The 23494-nt window shown below is 35.9% G+C and overlaps 1 protein-coding gene across 2 annotated transcripts in view; it reads right to left on the reverse strand.

Annotated features, from left to right (window-relative positions):
* Positions 1 to 5575: 5575 nt before the first annotated feature.
* The window catches only part of PLCL1 (phospholipase C like 1 (inactive)), a gene marked incomplete at its 5' end in the record, with an annotated part of 348375 nt that continues 330456 nt past the window's right edge, over positions 5576 to 23494 (reverse strand). For both annotated transcript variants that reach the window (XM_082630504.1, XM_082630503.1), the window contains one exon: positions 5576 to 7263. In XM_082630504.1, coding sequence (XP_082486630.1) covers positions 7081 to 7263 — 183 coding nt within the window. In that variant the 3' untranslated portion in view covers positions 5576 to 7080. The remainder of the gene's footprint in view (positions 7264 to 23494) is intronic.

The raw sequence follows: 23494 nt of genomic DNA on the forward strand, positions 1-23494 counted from the left end.
TTTCACTGGTTATAGGATTCTAGGATTAAGTTTTTCCTTCTCTTCCATTATTTTAAAGAATGTTGCTCCATTGTCCCCTCAATTGAATGGATTACACTGAGAAATCTCCTGTCTTCCTTATTTTCTCTGTATAGTAGTCTCCCCTTATCGACAGGAAACATGTTTTAAGACACCCAGCGGATGCCTAAAATCATGGATAGTACCAAACTCTGAATATTCCAGGTTTTTTCCTATACATACCTATGATAAATTTAAATTTATAAATTAGGCACAATAAGAGATTAACAACTAATAATAAAATAGAACAATTATAACAATATACTGTAATAAAAGTTATGTGAATATGAGCTCTTTCTCTCTCTTTCTCTCTCTCTCAAAATATCTCATTGTACTGTACTCACCCTACTTCTTGTGATGACATGCGATGATAGATTGCCTACTCAATAAGATGAATTGAGTTGAATGCCATAGGCACCGTGACATAGCATTTGGCTACCACTGATCTTCTGACGATACAATGTCAATGGTTGGGGATCCAGGCAGGATGAAGCAGGACAATGTGAGATTTCATCACACTACTCAGAAAAGCATGCAATCTAAAACTTATGAATTTTTATTTCTGGAATTTTCTATTTAACATTTTGGGACCACTATTGACCACAGATAAGAAGAAAAAACATACATACATATCTTATTTCACTGTCTACTTTAAAAATTTTCTCCTTATCACTACTTTTGAACAATTTAATGATTATGATGTGCCTTCATTCTTTTCCTGTCTCTAGTCCTTGGAACATTTTTAAGATTCTTGGATCTGCGGCATTATAGTTTTCAATAAAAATGAGAGTTTTTTCCATCATTATTTTCTCAAACACTTTTCTTTGCCCCCACCTTCTCTCCAATTCCAGATATATTAGACTTCTTAGAGTTATTCCACTATTTACTGGTGCTTTGTTCAGTATATAAATTCTTTTTTATGTTTCATTTTTTAATAACCATTTTACTAGTAATTTACATACCATAAAATTCATTCTTTTAAACTGCACAGTAGTTTTTAGTACATTCACAAAGTTGTGCAACCATCACCACTATCTAATTCCAGAATATTTTCATCACCCCAAAAAGAAACTTCATGTCCACTAGCAGTCATTCCCCATTCCACCCAGCCCCAGATCCTGCCAACCATTAGTGTAATTTCTGTCTCCATGGATTTGCCAATTATGGACATTTCACATAAATGGAATCATACAGTATTTTGCCTTTATATCTGGCTTCCTTCACTTAGCATTAACGTTTTCAAGAATCATTTATGTTGTAGCATTTATCAGTATTTCATTTCTTTTTATTGTTGAATAATCCATTGTATGGAGGTAATATTTTTGTTTATTCTTTCATCAGTTGATGGACATTTGGATTGTTTCCAATTTTTGGCCATTATGAATAATTCTGCTATGAACATTTGTGTACAAGTTTTTGTGTGAACATATGTTTTTATTTCTCTTGGGTGTATACCTAGGAATAGAATTGCTGGTCTGTGGTAACTATGTTTAAACTTCTGATTAAATGCCAGGCTGTTTTCCAAAGCAGCTGCACCATTTTACATTTCCACCAGCAGTGTATGATGGTTCTAACTTCTCTTCATCCTCACTAAAACTTGTTATCATCTGCCTCTTCTATTATAGCTATCCTAGTGGATGTAAAATGGTATCCCTCTGTGGTTTTTTATTTAAATTTTCCTGATGGTTAATGATGCTAAGCATCTTTGTCTATCTTCTTTGAAAAAATGTCTATTCAGATCCTTTGTCCATTTTAAAAATTGAGTTGTCTTTTTATTACGTTGTAGTAGTTCTTTTTATATTCTGATCCCAGCCTTTATTAGATATGTAATTTGCAAATATTCTGTGGATTGTCTTTTCACTTTATTGAGGTGTCCTTTTAAGTACAGAAGTTTTCATTTTGATGAAGTCTAATCTTATTTCTTCTTTTGTCCTTTTCTTTTTTTTTTTAGTGTCACACCTAAAATTCATGACCTTAACCCAAGATCACAAAATTTACTCCTGTATTTTTCCTAAGGGTTTTATAGTTTTATCTCTATACAAATGGCAAAAGTTACATGTAAATTTTTTTTAATTCCCCAATAAAATCTACCAAAATCTAGAGTACGCATCATAACTAATGATGAAATATTGGAAACTTTCCCCTGAGATTGGGAATGGATTGGGAATGAGAAAGAACGTTCACTAACAACACTTCTATTGAATATTGTACTGAAGGCTTTAGCCAGTTCAACAAAGCAAGAAAAGCAAATAAAATACATAAATAAAATGTATAAGGATTAGAAAAAAACAAAAAAATCCTCATTATTTTCAAATGACATGATTATGTACCTATAAAATCCAAAATGATACAGAGGTAACTAGAATTAACAAGTGAGTTTAGCAAGTTTACTTTATACATGGTCATCACAAAACAATCTATTGCATTTTCTATATACCACAAATAAGCAATTTGGAAATTTAAATTTTAAAATGTTACTATTTCTAACAGCAAGAGAAACATCAAATACCTAGGAATAAATCTAATGAAAGATGTGCAAAACCTTTACACAGAAATCTATAAAATTGTATTAAGAGAAATTAAATAAGGTCTTAAAAATGGAGAAATATACCACATGAATGGATTGGAACAATTAATAATGTAATTTATCAGAACTCCCCAAAATGATACATACTTTCAATGTAATACCAACCAAAATTCCAGGAGGTGCCTGAGGGAAACTGACAAGCTGATTCTACAATCCATATAAAAAATAAAAGAGCCAAAGATAACCAAGAAAATTCTGAAGAAGAAAAGTGGGAGCCCACATTCTCTGATATCAAAACATTATAAAACTATAGCAATGAAGACAGTACAGTAATATTGCCAGGACAGACATAGACTAATGGAACTGAATAGAGATTCCATAAAGAGACACACACACATACGTGGGTGCTTCATTGTTCACAAGGGTGGCACTGTGGAGTCATGGACAAAGGACAGTCTTTAAAATAAATGGACTGGGTCAACTGATTATCCATGCTGGGAAAAGATGGAATTGGGCCTATACCTTATGCTATACACAAAAATCAATTTTAGGGGACTTGTAAATTTAAACGTGAAAAGTAAAAAAGAAAGCTACTAGCAGGTAATATAAGAGAATATCTTCATGAACATCCAGGGCAAAGCTGTCTTAACACTAACCATAAAGGGGAAAAAAACGAACTTGGACTAAATTAGGGATCTATACATCAAAAGACATTAGCAACACATATGACAAACACAGGGTTAAGATTCTTAAGTAAATGTCTCTTAAAAATAAATAATGAAAGATACAAATTTACCACCCCACCCAAAAATGATCAGAAAACAAAGACAATCTCTATGAGATTATTTATAGTCAATGAACATACTAACATGTGTTCAATCTCACTAGAGAATAAAGATAAAGAGAAATAAGATTTTTAACCTAGTAGATTGGCAAAGATGAAAATTAAAAAAAATTAAATTTAGTATTAACCAAGATTTCAGCACTTTCATAAACTTACGGTAGGAAATTAAATTGGACAAGTTTTCCAGAGACTATATGGCAATGTACCACAAAATCCCTAAAAAATATATCTATTCTTTGACCAATTATTCCACTTCTAGAAATTCATCCTAAAGACTTTGGGATATGGAAATTTTGCAAAAGTGGATTTTCATTACTGCAATGCTTATATAACAAGAAGTTAGGAAAGAAAAGTCTAGCAATAGGAGATGGGTTAAATATGTCATGATAATCCATATAGAAAGACACTATGTCATAATTATAAATAATGATTTGGATCAAGGATAACCACCTAAGATGTCCACAGGGGCAAGATGTAACATAAATCAGTAAAGAGGCTCTTTGGCAAACTGGATAGCACATGCACCTTTTGAAGAGGGCAACTCAAATCAATTGATGCCAAGTAAGAACTGGGGGAGGGTCTAGTGTTGCCAGTATACCTAATATTTTAAAAGAAGTAGAAAATTGAAGTTTTTATGTGAAATCTCCTCATGTCTAAAAGTTGTCTATTGTTTAGAATTTTTTGAAAAAATTCAGTCACCAAATAAAATATGTCATTTATGGACAGATTCAATTCAAAGGCTGAGAGCTCCACTGTACGTATATATATTATTGACATAAAAAGATCTCCATGATGTATTGTTTTTATTGTTGTAAAAACCCTGTTACAAAGCAGTTTATATAATATGATCTCATTTTTTGTTAAAAATGAAAGCACATTTATATGTATTAAGAAATGCTAAACAGGGTCTAAGAGGTATAAATCTAAATGTAATAGTGGGAGATTTTTACTTTTTATATATTTTTCTATTTTCACATTTTTATATTGATCATTAATATTTTATTATAAGAAAATAGGATGAAGTTTTTTTATTTGTGGTTGTAAAAGAAAGAGTTAATAATTTAGTTTAAAGTTTTGAGAATTAAATTAAACATCAAAATCATTGAATAAATACTCTTGCACAAAATTTGGACAGACCAGGATTCAAAATCAGTTCTTCCACTTACTACATCAGTGGCCTTTGGCTTTCTCACCTACAAAATATCAGTGATAATACCTACAATCACCACCTCGAATTCCCTGGGTAATGTAAAAATTAATAAACAAAAATAGAATGAATATCTACCACCCTGCCTTCCTAGCATCGTCAAAAGCTAAGTGGAGACAAGGGGGTTTTTTCTACAGAAGTTCAAGTTTGGAAAAAAACCAGACACTTGTAGAATATAATAATGAAAAAAGGTTGTATGTTTGTTTTTGCTATTCCATCAGGAGGTAAGACCTCTTCCCTGGCAACTTCTCTACTCTCAGAATCTAAAGCTCCTCTCTGCCCCACACCTCAATCCCTACCTACGAAGGATACCCAGAGCAGTGGAGCAGAGAGTGGCTGACACCAGAAGGAGCATTAGATGAGGTGGAATCATATCATGTTCTCAAGAATATTTGGGTACTAGAGCCTAAGTGTGCGTGGAGCCACAGGACAAATGGAATAAACTAGAGAAGCCACTCTCAAGGATTGGATTTGACCCTCAAGTAAAGACATGAATAAATATTCTTTGAAAGTTTGCCACCCTTTAGCTTCTCTTCCCACCTCTCTGTAAAGACATGAATTTCTCCACGTGGTACTCAGGGAAGTGAAGAGGTCCACAGGTGAAACCAACCAACTGGCTAATGTAAGGAGGGTTTTGTTTCTGTCTATATCACCTCTTTTTCATCATAAGGGGCTTAGATATCTACATTCCACTATTCCTTCCACTGTGAAGGGTAAGTATAATGGAGGGTAAAGACATTTTTTCAGGCTATTGTAGTACCACTGGAAACCTACCTTCAAATGAGCTCATGTGTCTTCCCAAGCGCCCAGTTTTAAACCTAGGGAGAAATATCATCATATCTGGTCCATGGAAATATCATACCCTGTAAGATATTTTTTATATAGTAACTCATTTTCATTCCTTTTTCAATTAATTCACAATAAAAGAGAACAATAAAAGTGTTGTTTCATATCTTTACTCTCTCAGTAATGTGCAACATGAACATAATAGTGTTAAGAAGTCAGAAATAACTTAACACAGTTGCTATAGAAGATGTTTATATTTGCAAAATTTCAACAATGATCTTCCCTAGGTTCCCCCAAATTAGCATATTTGTTAACCAAATTAATTAAGAAGCTTTTCAAAATAAAAGCAATGTTTTAAATAGATATATTTCATAACCATAGAACATTTAGTTCTGTTGGAGGTAACAAACATATTACACTCAAGTACTTTCTGAAGATATTAGGGTAAAAATGATCTGGATGCAATTAAAAATGTACCCTAATTAGTCATTTGCTTCTTTTGTGTGTATGTTTTTCTGCATGTGTTAAAATTATATCATAGATACTTTGTAATCGGTTAGTCCTTAAATCATCACAACGTTATCTGACCCACAGAATTTATATCAGCTCAAGGTGATGATATGATATTGTTTGAACAATGTCTTTAAATTTAAATTTAGTGCTCAATTAAATGCAATGAAAGTCAAGACCTCCTAGCTGCCCATGTATGTTAGAGTAAATGAATGCTAAGATTCCCAGTTAGGAAGAATGAGACCTTCCTATAAATCACAACCTTGAAATTTCATAACTGAATATCGTTGTCACATCAAAATCCTAATTTCAACAGAGTTTTCATGGTGTTTCAGAGTACCACATAAGTGGGTATAAATTCTCTTATGATCAGCTTTTCCACTGAAAAGTAAACAACTACAGAAAACTTTCTAAAAATTGATTTTATTTAATAAATATTTTAAAGAGTTCACTAACTGAAGACTTTGCTGATCTTCCCAGAAATTCTGATCAGTTGTTTATCCTTCATTCACTTTTATTTCTACTGTGATTCTTAGGAATTTGTCTAATCTATAATCTATTAAAACATCTATGCATGATAAGTTTGGCTTCCTTCAATTATAAGCTGTGTTATGATCTCCAAATTAAATGATAAAGGTAGAGAAGTAAAATTAAACACAGCAACAGGTTATAGTTAAGTGCTCTTTAGAATTTCAGATTAACAAATTTGTCCCAAAATGATAAAGTAATAACTTACTAAATGAATAACACAACACAGAATAGATTTTAACAGCATCTCAATCTCTCTCTCCCGTCCTCACCTCTCAGTCTTTCTCTTTTGCTCCCTCTCTCTCTCCCTCTCTGTCTCTCTCTCTCTCTGTCTCTCGCTCACTCTCTCTCACACACACACACATACACACACTTCCGCCCACATCCATACGTGAGTGTGTACACACATCTCAGAATTTTAAAACATGGCTACTAAAGGTTTTAACTTAGATAAATTAACTACGTTAAAATACTGACATTGTGAAAATATCTGTTTATGTCCAATACCCCAGAGAGGGCATCTTTTTGTGAACTTCTAAAAAGCTTAAAGAAAGAAAACCAGAAGGAAAAACCAGAGTCCTTGGCAGGAAGGCTGGGTGAATGCGTGGCTGCCACTCAGGGTCACAGCTTCCCATTTTCCTCGCTGCTCTCCTTCTCCTCTATGGCCTCCAGGCTGCGCTTGCTCTTGGCCTCGGCACCACTGCTGGGGGCTTTACTAAGGCCACAAGACAAGCACGCCAGCTGGATCTGCTTCATGTTCTCTATAGCTTCATTCTTGGCATTCTTCAACAGATCTCCTTGGCCCTACAAACAGGCAGAAATAGACACCAAAGAAGAATGTTATGGGCCAGGCAGATCCTAAGTGACTTCACTCTATATCCTTCATGCTGTTGCCCAGGGAGGAAAGAGACTCAGACCAGAGAGCCCACTTTTCCAACATCCTTTTCTTGCATTATTGGGGGTCTTTGCTCTTTAAGTCAAGGACCTCAACCTGAGCCTTCCTCATTGTCTCTGTAGTTGCTGGCAGCCTCTGGAGATTTCCTGTAGGAGGGAACACCGTCTGGGGACTCTTCTCTGAACGTACCAAGGACAATCAGCCCTTCCATCACCAGGGTTCGAGACTACACACTGCTGTAACTCCTAACCCACCCAGCCCAGCATTCCTAGGCTTGGGAGATAACAAGGGAAGAAGCTCTTCCTCAAAGAACTGAAAATTAAATCAGCTTCTCAGTGTGAAAGAGCTTACAAAGCAAATCTCTGTAAAGTAAATCACACACCCTTATGCTTGGTAAGCTGGTTTGTAGTATATTGGGTCATCGCTGCAGCCTGCCTTTTGATAAGTTCCTATTTAACCATGTTCTTTTCTATTATCCTGGGGACAATGTTCCCATCTGGCTGATGGAGAGAGGCTCCAGAGGCTTATTATGTCAATCAAAACAAAAAAAGCAAACGAGGATTGCAGGAAATCATCAGTTGTCAGTTATATCAGAGTCTGAGAAAGATCTTTTCCAATTATTTTTTTTCTTATATTAGGTCATTGTTATAATGATCAAGTGTACATGCTGACATTAGCCCAAGGGGCTGAAGGAGTAAGTGTGGGGAAGCCAGAACATGTTTCCGTTGTGTACAGACAAAGAGGAAGGAGCTCCGTCTCTCCCCTCCATTCTCACGACAATGCCTGAGAGTGTGACCTTGAAACTGGAGGTTACACGAGCTGCTGGAGAGTTCCTCTACAAAGCAGAGACTTCGAGAAAAGGTAAGTCACTTATTTTATGCAAGCTACTTCATCATACACTGTTTGATCTCTTTAATTTGATGAAAGCTTTTACCTTAGGGTGTATGAGAACACTAAAATTAAAAATGCATTGCATTAAAAATGCCTTGGAATATTTCTTTCTTCAAAATCTGTACAAGCACTTGCCAATTCTATCTTATGTCATAAAATCCTTCAAACAACAGCCTTTAAATATATGGGATGAATAAGTACAACTTTGCCTAGTACTTTTGTTAAGGTGAACTTACCCCCAAGTACCTCAATCATGGATTGGGATTTTAGAAGTAGACTTGGAAGTTGTACAGTTTAGCCTTCTCATGAGGAGAAAAAGAAGCTGAGCCTGATGAGGTGACATGATTGACCCAAGGTCACAGCTGGTTAATGACTGAGCTGGGGCTTAAGTCCAGGTCTTCTGCCTCTCGGTTCAGTGCCCTGTTCCACACACCACGTTTATAATTTAGACTAAAACTAAAGACTAGAGAATGAACACTCTTTCAGATAGAGATAGACTTTCTAAGGGAAAAATATGCACGACACAAGCAGAACTTGGGGAGTATAGGCATAATGAGTCCCTTCTGGACGTTAAAAAAAGTCACATCCGGGCTTCCCAGGTGGCGCAGTGGTTGAGAGTCCACCTGCCGATGCAGGGGACGTGGGTTTGTGCCCCGGTCCGGGAAGATCCCACATGCCACGGAGCGGCTGGGTCTGTGAGCCATGGCTGCTGAGCCTGAGCGTCCGGAGCCTGTGCTCCGCAAAGGGAGAGGCCACAACAGTGAGAGGCCCGCGTACCGCAAAAAAAAAAAAAAAAAAAAAAAAAAAAAAAAAGTCACATCCACTTTGAAAAATGCAATTCTGAAGTGATAATGATAATAATACAGCATAGAAAGTGATCACTCTCTGCAGGCATTCTTCTTCATACTTTACAAATGTTCATTATTCGTCACAACATCCTGACAAATAGGCTCTTTTCTTACTTTAAGTTTACAATGAAAACAGAGGCCTAGAGTGAGCCTCCTTCCCATACTCACACAGCTGCTAAGTGGTGGAGCTGGGGTTAAAATAAAGTCCAGCAGTTGGCTCCAGAATCTGTAGTCGTAACCACTACATGATATGGCATCCCTTCAAGGCAAACTGTGCACTCTCTACAAAGCACAGTAAAGCCTCCCAGTCATTGTCACCCATGGAAACAACACGGATAAAAATGCAATCATTAACCAGGTGGCACAGTCGGACAGAACTTAGAGATGGGATCTACAGAGTCAGGAAGATAAGATGCACCAAGATTCGTTGGCAGGGACAAAAGTCAGAGTATCTTAGTTTTGCTTTTAGCTCCAACAATTTCCCCCTGGGCTATTTTATCTCCTGTAAAAATGATGAAAATATTCTTCTGTCTTTCTCACAGTTTTAAAGATTACAAAAAATGTTGAAAAGCTATTTGTTGGAAATAAAAACAAAAATAAACAAATGGGACCTAATGAAACTTAAAAGCTTTTGCACAGCAAAGGAAACCATAAACAAGATGAAAAGACAACCCTCAGAATGGGAGAAAATATTTGCAAATGAAGCAACTGACAAAGGATTAATCTCCAAAATTTACAAGCAGCTCATGCAGCTCAATATCCAAAAAACAAACAACCCAATCCAAAAATGGGCAGAAGACCTAAATAGACATTTCTCCAAAGAAGATATACAGACTGCCAACAAACACATGAAAGAATGCTCAACATCATTAATCATTAGAGAAATGCAAATCAAAACTACAATGCGATATCATCTCACACCGGTCAGAATGGCCATCGTCAAAAAATCTACAAACAGTAAATGCTGGAGGGGGTGTGGAGAAAAGGGAACCCTCTTGCCCTGTTGGTGGGAATGTAAATTGATACAGCCACTATGGAGAATAGTATGGAGGTTCATTTAAAAACTAAAAATAGAACTATCATACGACCCAGCAACCCCACTACTGGGCATATACCCTGAGAAAACCATAACTCAAAAAGAGTCATGTACCAAAATGTTCATTGCAGCTCTATTTACAATATCCAGGACATGGAAGCAACCTCAGTGTCCATTGACAGATGAATGGATAAAGAAGATGTGGCACATATATACAATGGAATATTATTCAGCCATAAAAAATGAAATTGAGTTATTTGTAGTGAGGTGGATGGACCTAGAGTGTGTCATACACAGTGAAGTAAGTCAGAAAGAGAAAAACAAATACCATATGCTAACACATATATATGGAATCTAAAAAAAAATTTTTTAAATGGTCATGAAGAACCTAGGGGCAAGACGGGAATAAAGACACAGACCTACTAGAGAATGGACTTGAGGATACAGGGAGGGGGAAGGGTAAGCTGGGACAAAGTGAGAGAGTGGTATGGACTTTATACACTACCAAATGTAAAATAGAGAGCTAGTGGGAAGCAGCCGCATAGCACAGGGAGATCAGCTCAGTGCTTTGTGACCACCTAGGGGGTGGGATAGGGAGTGTGGGAGGGAGGGAGACGCAGGAGGGAAGAGGTATGGGGACATATGTATATGTATAACTGATTCACTTTGTTATAAAGCAGAAACTAACACACCATTGTAAAGCAATTATACTCCAATAAAGATGTTTAAAAAAATAAAAAGAAAGAAAAGCTATTTGTGATTTAAATAATCACAAGTAAACTATGCTATACGGTGATATGAAAAGCAATTAACATACTCTATTACTAAAATAAATATCTTGATAGTGTGCATATTTTAATATAAATTTTACTAACTTGTTTAAAATGCATCTACAAGAGTCTGTTTTTACAGAGGTATGTATATTGCTACTGCTTTTACAAATGCAAAGATTCCTTTTAAAATACTTTATTAATAAACAGATTATACCCACACTCATTTTCAGAGTATTACTTTTAAGTGCTCCCTTTTCTTTTAGTGTTAAAATTTTCATCAGGCATTTTTAAAGCATAAAAAAAGCAAAATTGGCATCTTCCCTAATTGCAAGAGAGGAGTAAAACATGCAAAAATATCAGGCTTGATACTACTAATGAATAATGTTCTCACGTCACTTTTCCTGCAGCAGGTTATAAAACATATCTAATTAATCAGCCAGAATGTCAGCTCATCGGTTCTGAGAGGTGGCATCCAGGCCTAAATGTCAGACTGTGTCAGTTCTGGTAAATAGAAGTCAGTCTCTCTAGAAAACAAAGGCCAATTGGAGAAGACAGTTTGTGCCAATGCACAAAAACAAAGGACATCATCTCCTGATAACCAGGAGACAACACGCCCTGGCTGCACGATACAGGCAGAAAAAAATTGGAAAAGAAGTTAAGCTATTAACTAACAGAAGAAGAAAAAATGAAAGACTAAATTATGAAGAGTTTCCATTGAAACACTGATGTAAAACTGTTGTTTTCAATATTTTTTTTAAGAAGGAGGCATAGAGGTCATCTTTCTGTTCTGTGGTTAAACTCCTTGAGTGTTCTCGATTAAGTTAGCAGAAGCAGAAAAGACTCATTCTAGGCAAAATTGTAGAGAGGGTGAAGTTTATTGTTAACAAACCCATCTTGTCATTCCTTTTCCGGGCTGACTTTTTCCCACCATGCTTGCAGTGATTTCTGCTGACCAACTAGCATCCCTCTCTCTACTCTGTTACACTCCCTCTCAAACTCCTCCTAACTAGCCAGCTTATACCACATCTCCTCCCTCAAAACGCCTCTGTCCTATGTATCACTTCCCACAAGACACATTAGGTACTCAGATCAGCTAAGCCACTTAAAGGTTTTGGTGTGTAGTATGCATTTAAGGAGTAATATAACAGGGCATTTCTAAAGAATAGGCTCAGAAATTCTCCTCAAACAGAGGTCTTGGGAGAGAGGCAGAAAGGAGAGGAGCCCAAGAGAATTCATTTTACTTGGTGGTATATAAATTGTAACATCTCCTGGGAAAATAAATCTGGGATTGTTATGGCCTGGAATGTAAAATTAATGGACAAGTTGACCACTGAATACTCAACTTGAAAGAAATGTCAAGCTGTTGCCAACATTTCAATATACTAGCAATCTCATGGGAGTTTTTAGTTTCTCTCCTCTGGTACTAGGGATGCTTCAGGGGGAAAAAAATGAGAAGGACTGCTTTAATCCAAAGAAAAGTTAAGAGTAATAGAAGGCATCTCAGGCAGACTTATGCTGATGGGACAACAGGACTATCAAAAGTATCAACAGCAATGACTACCAATTCAGCCTCCACAGTTATTTGACTTCCAAATGCCACAGTCCATGGAAATCCCAACACATTTAAAAAGTAACACTTGGAATCATAGAAAACCATAGAGAGATCATTACAGAGATTTTTTTTTTTTTTCGGTATGCGGGCCTCTCACTGTTGTGGCCTCTTCCATTGCGGAGCACAGGCTCCGGACGCGCAGGCTCAGCGGCCATGGCTCACGGGCCCAGCCGCTCCGCGGCACGTGGGATCTTCCCGGACCGGGGCACGAACCCGTGTCCCCTGCATTGGCAGGCGGACTCTCAACCACTGTGCCACCACGGAAGCCCACTACAGAGATTTTTTAACCTAAAAATTAGTAATGATTAATGAATTTTTTTAAAAGGAGACATTAAGCATTCATAACCAAATCCTTCCAACGTCATTAAATTGCAATTAAAATAAATCATCTAGAAATCAAGAAATATCTGATGCAATTAGATTGTAAATGGGACTGATATACTACCATACCACCACAATTTTTATTACTACTAATAAATTATTACTGACAATATAATGCTATCACAACACTAAACAGAGGCTAACACTTTGAACACTTAATATACTAAATGTAAACCAATTTGCACATATTATCTCATTATATCAAAATCGTAAAAGGGGCTAGAATTCTAAATGTGAGTTATCTATTAGTTATATATTTGTAAGTTATTTAATAACTATATTTTATAATCTATCAAAAGACATTTAGAATTTGTGTTATTCCTGTTCTTACTAAGAAATGAAGTTTCCTTCTATTGTTTGAAAATAGTTTTGGCTACAATCTGGCAGAGTAACTTACAAAAGACATTGACATCCATGGCTCTTAAAATACCCATTTTTCCCATGAACTGCCCTATCCCTTGTGATATTAGTGTATGAAAGAGTGGTCAAACATCATAACTAGTGTCCTTGTCACGTGTGAAGGAAATGTGTGGGTTGTCTCAGAGTACACCACAAATATTTAAAGCAGCTAATTGAGACTCTGGGAATGGAGAGGCCCTCACATATACACAACTACGCGTATAAACAAATGCAGCTCTGTCACCGGGCAGGCGTGTATGGGTATTTTTCAGCACACACTCAACGGCTGAGTGATCCCCCTGAAATTCTTCCCATATGAGTGTCCACATCCACAGCTAGAGCCACCCCTGGATAATACTGCAACAAAAGTCCACCACAGACAGCATGGTAGTATTAGCACCTCTTTATTTGTTCCAGCTCCATTTGGTGGACATGATCATGTTGTAGAGGGCTGTGTACTACCACCATATTAACAGTTCAAAAAGCATGCTTTTGGGGAATCTCTGTATTTTCTAAAGGGGGTAAATGTTTTGCTCCAAAGAGGTAGAAACAACTATTACAATGTCCTTCATTTGAGAAATTAAAATAGCAAATCAAAAATGTGTTGATGTTATGACAGATACATTTCTCTTGATGTTACATTACTGGAATATTGGGTAAAACTATGCAAAGATAGCCTGGGATTCTTGCTCTCCAGAATGAAAGCCTAGTTTTGTAGGGGATGTATACAACATGTTAGCAAGAGTTACAGGCACAAAGATGTAGCCATTAGGGAAATTATGTACAAAATACCTCAATTGCACAAAAATAGAAGTTTTCATTGCATAAAGTTATTAAAACTCAGATTTATTATTTTTCAAGACCTTGTCCACCAAATATTTCAACTGCATTCTACTCACCACTTAAGAAGTTGAATTTTTACTCTATGAACTTTCAAGAAATATGGATGAATAGTTGAGAGCAGTTCTGGTCTAAGAGTATTGACTTATTGGAGCTTTTTATGTTACTCTTCTTCTGAACTCAAAACAAAGGAAAAAACACTACTTTTCAAATATTTATTACATAATTCAATTAAACTATTTCATTTTTATAGGAACAAAAAGTGAATTACATTGGACATGTTTACATGAGCCATTAGATTTTATACCCTTTATAAATTTAAGTTTTTAAAGTTAGTTTTATGACTGATACATTTTAGTATTGGTCAGAAACTCCAATTAATCAGATATCTCTGAAGATTATGGAAAGAGAACATAAGTAAATATTTTTAATATCTGAGAATCTAGATCTGGAGGAAGAATAATTTACAAAATGTAGAAGATACTTCAAAGAAATTTTAAGAATAATTCAATGCCAACAAGACCACATAACATTATAGAATAAAGCAAAATGACATGTTTAATAAGCACAGCCATACAAAAGGCTCTAAAAAATATGAAGTCATACTCTATTAAAATTCAACATAATGAAAATTATGTTTGAGAGTTAAATTTGAAAGCATATGTTTTAAGACCTGGCAAATAAGATTTTCTTTTTCCACAAGTCTTTCTCAAATAACATCCTGCTTTGTTACAATACCTTTCTCATCAGGAAATCTTGACTGACTTGAGTGTTGAAGGAATGAAGGACACTATTTACTTCAAAATGGTAATTAACCACATCTTAAGCAGAAAGCCTTTGTATTAACCATGTTTTTAAAAAATAGTTTTTAATATAAAGGAGATCATTATTGTGTCCCTGTGTGTGTGTGTGTGCGTGTGTGTATAATACTATATGTAAATAAAGTAGTTTAATAGTATTTAAATACTAATCACTAATAATAATATAATTGCATCACTTTAACAGAATGAAATATAAAAATTATATGATCATTTCAATAGTTGCATAAAAAGCATTTGACAAAATTCAACATCTTTTTATGATAAAAACTCTCAACAAAGTGAGTATATAAGGAATGTAGCCCAACATAAAAAAGGACATATATGACAAGCCCACAGGTAACACCACACTCGACAGTGAAATGTTGAAAGCTTTTCCTCTAAGATCAGTAACAAGACAAGAGTGCCATAAGAGTGCCCACTCTCACTATTTCTATTCAGCATAGTACTGGAAGTCCTAGCCAGAGGAATTAGGCAAGAAAAATAAACAAAAGATATCCAAACTAGACAGGAAGAAGTAAAATGATGACCCAATCTTATATATAGAAAACCCTAAACACTCCATCAAAAAAAAAAACCTGTTAGAACTAATAAATGAATACAGTAAAGTTGCAGGATAAAAAAGCAACATACCAAAAAAATCAGTTGTGTTTCTATACACTAATAACAAACTATCAGGAAAAGAAATAAATAAAACAATCACATTTACATTAGCACCAAAAATAATAAAATACTTAGGAATAAATTAACATAGGAGGTGAGAGATCTGTACACTGAAAATTACAAGGCACTGATGAAAGAAATTAAACACAAATAAATGGGAAGATATCCCATGTTCATGGATCAGAATTAATATTAAGATGTTCATACTACCCAAAGTCATCCATAGATTCAGTGCAATCCCTATCAAAACTCCAATGGCATTTTTCACAAGAAAAGAAAAACAATCCTAAAATTCGTATGGAACAACAAAAGACCCCAGATTGCCAAAGCAATACTGAGAGAGAAGAACAAAGTTGGAGGCATCATACATCCTGATTTCAAACAGTATTACAAAACTAACCAAAACAGTATGGTAGGGCTTCCCTGGTGGTGCAGTGGTTGAGAGTCTGCCTGCCAATGCAGGGGATGCGGGTTCGTGCCCCGTTCCAGGAGGATCCCGCATGCCACGGAGTGGCTGGGCCCGTGAGCCGTGGCTGCTGGGCCTGCACGTCCGGAGCCTGTGCTCCGCAATGGGAGAGGCCGTGATAGTGAGAGGCCCGCGTACCACAAAAAACAAAAACAAAAACAAAAACAAAAAAAAAAACAAAACAGTATGGTACTGGTGTAAAAACAGACATGTAGACCAATGGAACAAAATTAAGAGTCTAGAAATAAACACATACATATATGGTCAACTAATATTTGACAAGGGAGCCAAGAATATTCAATGGGGAAAAGATAGCCTTTTCAATAAATGGTGCTAGGAAAACTGGGTATTCACATACAAAAGCATAAATTGCAGCCTTATATTACACCATTCACAAAAATTAACTCAAAATGGATTAAAGACTTAAATTGTAAGACCTGAAATCATAAAATTACTAGCAAAAAATAGGAAAAAAACTTGACATTGATCTTGGCAATGATTTTTTTAATATAACACCAAAAGCACAAGCAAAAAAAAAAAAAAAGCAAAAATAAACAAGTGGGACTACAACAAACTAAAAAGCTTCTTCACAGCAAAAGAAACAAAGAAGGAGATGAAAAGGCAACCTATGGAACTGGAGAAAATATTTGCAAACCATATATCTGATAAGAGGTTAATATCTAAAATACATAAGGACCTCAATATGCATGTAGTAACTCAAAATATATAGCAACTCAATAGCAAAAAACAATGTGACTAAAAAATTGGCAAAGATATGAATAGACATTTTTCCAAAGAAGATATACAAATGGACAACAGGTACATGAAAATGTGCTCAATATCAACATCAAAACCACAATGAAATATCACCTCACCCCTGTTAGAATGGGTTTTACCAAAAAGACAAGAGGTAATAAGCATTGACAAGGATGTGGAGAAAAGGGAACACTTGCACATTGTTGGTGGTAATGTAAATTGGTATGGTCATATACAAAAACAGTGTGGAGGTTCCCCCCAAAATTAAAAATAGAACTACTGTATGATCCAGCAATTCCACTTCTGGGAATATATCCAAAGGAAATGAAATTAGGATCTCAAAGAGAGACCTGCACCCCCATGTTTAATGCAGCATTATTTACAATAGCCAAAAATGGAAATAATCTTAGTGTCCATCAAACTAATGAATGGATAAAGAAGATGTAATATATATATATGGAGATGTTTTATATATGTGTGTGTGTGTGTGTGTGTGTGTGTAAAAAGGAATATTATTCAGCCATGAGAAAGAAGTTAATCCTACCATTTTCAACAACATAGGTAAATTTTGAGGGCATTATACTAAGTGAGACAAGCACACAGAAAAAGACTATATGTGGAATCTCAAAAAACCAAATTAATAGAAACACAGAGTAGATTGGTAGTTGCCAGGTGTGGGGGAGTTGGGGGAAATGGGTGAAGGTGGTAAATGGGTACAAGCTTCCAGTAACAAGATGAATAAGTTCTGGATATCTAATATACGGCATGGTGACTATAGTTAACAATACTCTTTTGTATACTTGAAAGTTGCTAAGAGAGTAGATCTTAAAAGTTCTCACCATTAAAAAAAACGTAACTACATGAGGTAATGGATTTGTTAACTAGCCTTATTGCGGTAACCATCTCATAATATATACATATATCAAATCATCACCTTGTACACCTTAAATTTACATAATGTTATATGTCAATTATATCTCAATAAAGCTGAAAAATAATAATATAATAATAATACAAAATTAATAATAATCAAGTAACAACAGTGCTGATGACAGGTAGTATTGATGGGTAACACCTGAATTCATCAATAAAACCTATTACGTTGAGATGCTTTTGTTGACCAGATCATAAAAAGAAGTATGGAATTTAATGTCTCCAATTCCCACTCATTGTCTCTATTGTATCCTGTTCTAAGCTATGTATATATGAACGGCTTTCTCTCTTTGATTTAGGAACACTGGTGGTCTTTGTTAGCTATCAATTAGGACTTGGGTCTTCATTTTTGTCTTATTCATCTATCAATACATCAAGCAAATATTTATTAAACATCTACCATATGCCAGACTTTGTCTTCACCTGTGGTTGTCAACCCTATCAAAACCAAGATCCTTTAAAACAAATATTTTGTAAGGCTTCCTTTAGTATTCTAAAATGAAAGTCATAAATAATATAACCTAGTTATATACATTATTAAAAATTAAGTAAATGTAGTATCCTAGCTATAATATAAGGAGAAATTAGAATGGTCATTTAAAATAAAATAATATGTATTTCAATATGTAAATGCCCAGGCAGGCACACAAGAAACCATAATGAAGTAGACAAATGCCTGTACTTACTTAATATGAATTCATTTAAATTTAAAAGAGAGGTAAAATCAGATGCCTTTCCACACACACAAGATACAGGAAAATGACAATGCAGATGTACTACAAAGACACTAGTATAAAAACAAATAATGGCAACTGACCAGACTTATTTACATACAATAAAAGAAGGAAGGAAATAACCTTAATTAAGATAGGGATAATATGTCAAGACAAGTACAGAGCCTCACCATGGAGAAAAAGTCTGATAATCCCACAAGTGAGGAAGTAAGTAAAGTCCATACACCCCACCAAATTTGCCAAATCTTCAAAAGTACCTCAAAGGACATTTTCCTTGTGGTTGACAATATCAGCTTCTACTTCACAGGATACTGTGGGATGCTTATCATGGATTATCAATAATAAAGTTTCATATTAAAACGAATATCTCACTTCAGTTTGTTCCAGTATTACTGTATAGCAATTATACAATCAGGTGGACAGAATGCCCAGAGCAAATACATTATTCAATAATTTGGAAACAATGTCTTTATTCATTTAGGCTTCCCTCTCATTAACTACCTTTTCCTCATGTACTGGGCCTTTCACATAACTTCTTGTTAAATAAACATCATTTACAAAAGTAGTCTGATTTGTATTTTAGAGGGTGTAGTCAAGCAGGACTTGAGAAAGTCTTGCAGGACATAGGGCAGTTCTTCATTATGTTGCACCATCCTGCACAGTGCAGGACAGCCAGCATTCCTGACCAGTCCCACTAAATGGCAGGAGGATCGCCCCCAGTCACCTCTACACTGTTCCAAAACACCCTCTAGGGGTCAGTACTGTGCCCATTAAGAACCATCAGGCTAGACCCTGGGGATAACACGGTGAGCACAGATCCCCTCCTGCCCACATAAAACTTAAGTCTAGTGAGGGACACAGGCAAAAATAAAAAAAATCACAAAAAGAAAGTTATGTCTAATCGCAAGTTGTGCTGTGTGCTTAAAGGAAAGGAATGTGATGCTGTGAGAACGGGTATTCTAGGGGATCAGTCAAGGCTTCCTCATAAAAGTGACAACTGAACAACAATTTGAAAGGTGGAGAGGCTTCTTCATCTTACAGTCAGCGAAATACGATGTAAGGATCTTTTGATGCTCACCTTGAGTCCTCAATCCTTCTACAGTCTTACAGATACAGATATAGAGAGTATGGGAGAGTGTTCTGGAAGGATACTGCCTCTATGACACAGTACCAAAATAGTCTAATATATCCCATTTTTCCTCATATTTTATTTACTTAGAATTTACTTTGTTTCCTTGAAATTTATACTTGGGAAAAACCACTGAAAGTGGAAAATACTCAATAAAGTTTAATTTAGTGACAGTATCATTTTGTTCTGCTAAGTAAGAGTTCTTAGTAATTATTTCAAATTTTTGAAGTACAGCTATAATGTTTTCATAAATATATAGATGAAGAAATGGACTCAAGATAGCTAATAAATATATTGCCCAAGTTCACACAGAAAATAAGTGTGAAGGAAATAACTAGTAACGCCTGCTTCCCAGACCAACAATGTTTTTTCTTCACTGCATTATTTTTCTTTGTGTTTAGGTGCATTATATGCTATATTGCTCATGTCATCTAATAGGTCTTAGAAATGTAGAGAAGAAAAATATAGCTTAAGACTTATTTGGTTTTAAAAAGAAAAATGCTTTGATAGACCCTCAAAAATGCTTTGATAGACTCACATAAATACTACTTTTGTGCTCATACTTTGATGTCTGACCTTTGCCTTCAATATGGGTACAGAGTTTGGAATAATTTAATAATTTTAATCTGAGCCAAATTTTCAGAAGACTGCAATACAAAAGCAATGATAGAAGATTCATGATTAGGGAAAGTGTGGAGAAGATGACTGGTTTTCATTTTAAAGACCTCAACATAAGCGCTAATAGATCAGGTCCAAAAAAGAAGATTATAAATGAATCAATCCATTACAAGTACCAGCTGAACTTTTTTTTTTTTTTGGAGTATAATTGCTTTAAAATGGTGTGTTAGTTTCTGCTGTACAATGAAGTGAAGCAGCTATATGTATACATATATCCCCTCTCTCTTGGACCTCCCTCCCACCCCACTCCCCATGCCACCCATCTAGGTCATCACAGAGCACCAAGCTGAGCTCCCTGGGCTATACAGCAGGTTCCCACTAGCTATCTATTTTACACATGGTAGTGTATTTATGTCAAACCTTTTTGAAAAATGCTACAACGTAAAAACTCATCAGTTAGTTCTCAGATCCCCAGGATGCTGATTCTCCTTGCAGTACTCATGAACCCTAAAAGTCACCCACATAAGATGGCTGCCCAGGATAGTACACACAAGTTGAGAGCAGAACCAGAACTCCAGGAGTGATGAAGGAATATATCTGATTCTAAGGATTCCACATTTCTGTCATATAATAACAATTTGGCCTAGAGGCTTTGAACTGTAACCATACTGCTATTCTACAGGTGAACATATAGTATGACCTGCACAATCAGACTACTGGGGTTCAAATCCACCAAGTGTTAGCTTTTTGACCTTGGGCAAGGTCATTCGATGCCTCAGTTTCCTCACCTATAAAATGGCTATGATAATTGTACCCATCTCTAGGTTTAAAAGCAAGATTAAGAGAGATAATACATGTGAATCATTGAGAACAATGCCTGGCATACATGGTAAACTCTAATGATTATTAGCTATTACTATTATTTTATAAACAGAAAATGTAAAGCTTTCAGTAAATGCAATGTTTCACTATCAGTAACATTATATATATATATATATATATATATATATATATATATATATATATCAGTAATGTTATAGATTTCTACTCTATTTTACCTTCTAAACTGTGAGGAAACATAAGCACTTTGAAGCTTAAAAAAGACAAGTTGGTAAAGTCAGGGGGAATAAACCACTACTGAGAATAAAATTCAGGATTGATCACCCATTAACCCTATGAAAAATCTCATAATGTTTAAAATAAAAAGAGTAACAATTGCACTGATGGGGGAACTTTCCTTGGGAAACCCCAGAACGTGTAATCTTCCCCCCTCCAAAAGTCTATTTTCTTATTTGTAATTTAGAAGTTACAACACTGTTCAGTGTAAAACACAGAAGCATTGCTCACTATTGGAATAAAAAGTTTTAAACAGCTGTTTCATTTAAGCCAGATGAGAAATTAAAAATGAACTGAAATCATCTGTCACCAAAAGAAATTAATGACAAACATTATCTTTTGTGACAGCACTGTTATATTTCTGAAGATACTATAAGATAGATTTCTGCCAGGGCACTCTGTTTAAGAAGCCATCTATCTGCTTTGGGCAAATGGCTGTGAGCTTAATCCACTTACAGAAAATGTCAACAAAATTGCTTCAACACCAGTGAGCTGAATAATAGAAAACCCCGAGCTAAATGTTAAAAATATGATTCAACTGCAGAAAGCTTTGTGAATTTAGGTGTGTGTGGTGATACTGGTATCCTGAGAATTCTCTTGCAGGCATTTTGACAAAAGAGCCATTCAATAAAACAATAAGTCACTGCCTGTTGATTTCCCTGCCCTCTGCTCTTTCCTTCCCTTTATTGTGATCATCTGCTTCTATGTCAACAGATCTAATAAGAAAGGACAGAAGAGTGATATCAACCTTTAGCAAGGTGACAAAGGTAATTAATTGCACTTCAGATGAAACTTTGGTAGTAGATGGTCATCATCACAAAAAATATATTGTTTAAAAGTTCTAGCATCTCAAAGTAACTTTCCTTGTGTAATGAATGACCCTGAAATCCAACTTCATACAACTATCTTGAGTGCCACAAGCCACACGCAGAACAAGCTTCTATAAAAACCTCTGCTTCACCAACTCGTGCTATTTCCATTTCAAAAAGATTATTTACAATGGCTTGAAGGATGTAGGATGCCTTAAACCCCAGAGCAGACAAAGGCTATAGAGATAGTTACTAATATTAGTTACTAGTTACTAATAGTAGAAGGATATTTTAAAAAATCCATTCTGGAATTTACTTGGTAAGGTTTCACTTTAAGAAATTACTGATTGCATTGCCTAAATTATTGGCTACTTGATTCACCCAAAAAATAAATCTGCAAAAATGCCAGAATAAGAGTGTAGATGCAATAACAAAGATCCAACATCAGGGTGAACTGATCACAAAATGGCTTCAGCTGCTTAACGGCCGCAGCGCTGAGACTTTCAGTAAGCAAGGGGTTTCTTGTGACATCTGGCCCTGTGTTGCACAACTCCAGGGGCTCCTTTCACACTGTCTTCTATGCGCATAGCATTCCCTGCAGCCCAATGACAGACGTACTGCATCTGGTCTAGACATGTCCTTTCACCAAGGACATTTATTCTTTTTTTTCTTTTTTTTTTTTTCCGGTACGCGGGCCTCTCACTGTTGTGGCCTCTCCCATTGCGGAGCACAGGCTCCAGACGCGCAGGTTCGGCGGCCATGGCTCACGGGCCCAGCCGCTCCGCGGCATGTGGGATCCTCCCGGACCGGGGCACGAGCCCATGTCCCCTGCATCAGCAGGCGGACTCTCAACCACTGAGCCACCAGGGAAGCCCGGACATTTATTCTTTATTCTCTGCCAAATCATAATGCTCTTAAAAAGACTGAAACTGTCCCCTTTAGGAGTGCATCATGGCATGTGCAGAACTACCCTACTCAGTGGCTCTATGGACACCCATTTACCCTGGTGTGACTTCTAGTTTCAGTGTCGGTTGCAATGGCCAAATAGCTATTAGCAAGACATTGTCAAAGGGGCAACTGCCTTGTACTCTCCACTTTTTTTTTTTTTTTTTAATGAGGGTCAGGCAGCTATTAAATGAAATGGGCTACTTTTATTAACAGTTAAATCAAGCAGCAGCCAACTCAGCTCCCTCCACAGTGACTGTTTAGAGATTTAGTCATTATGAGGTATTCACTGTTGGTGGCCCAAATCCAGTAGGGCATTTGGTAAAAGACTAGACTACTGTTACTCCAAGGAAATGTCAAGACCTGCTTTCCC

This window comes from Mesoplodon mirus, assembly GCF_964341445.2.
Source record: "Mesoplodon mirus genome assembly, chromosome: 8".
In the NCBI taxonomy this organism is placed as follows: Eukaryota; Metazoa; Chordata; class Mammalia; order Artiodactyla; family Ziphiidae; genus Mesoplodon; species Mesoplodon mirus.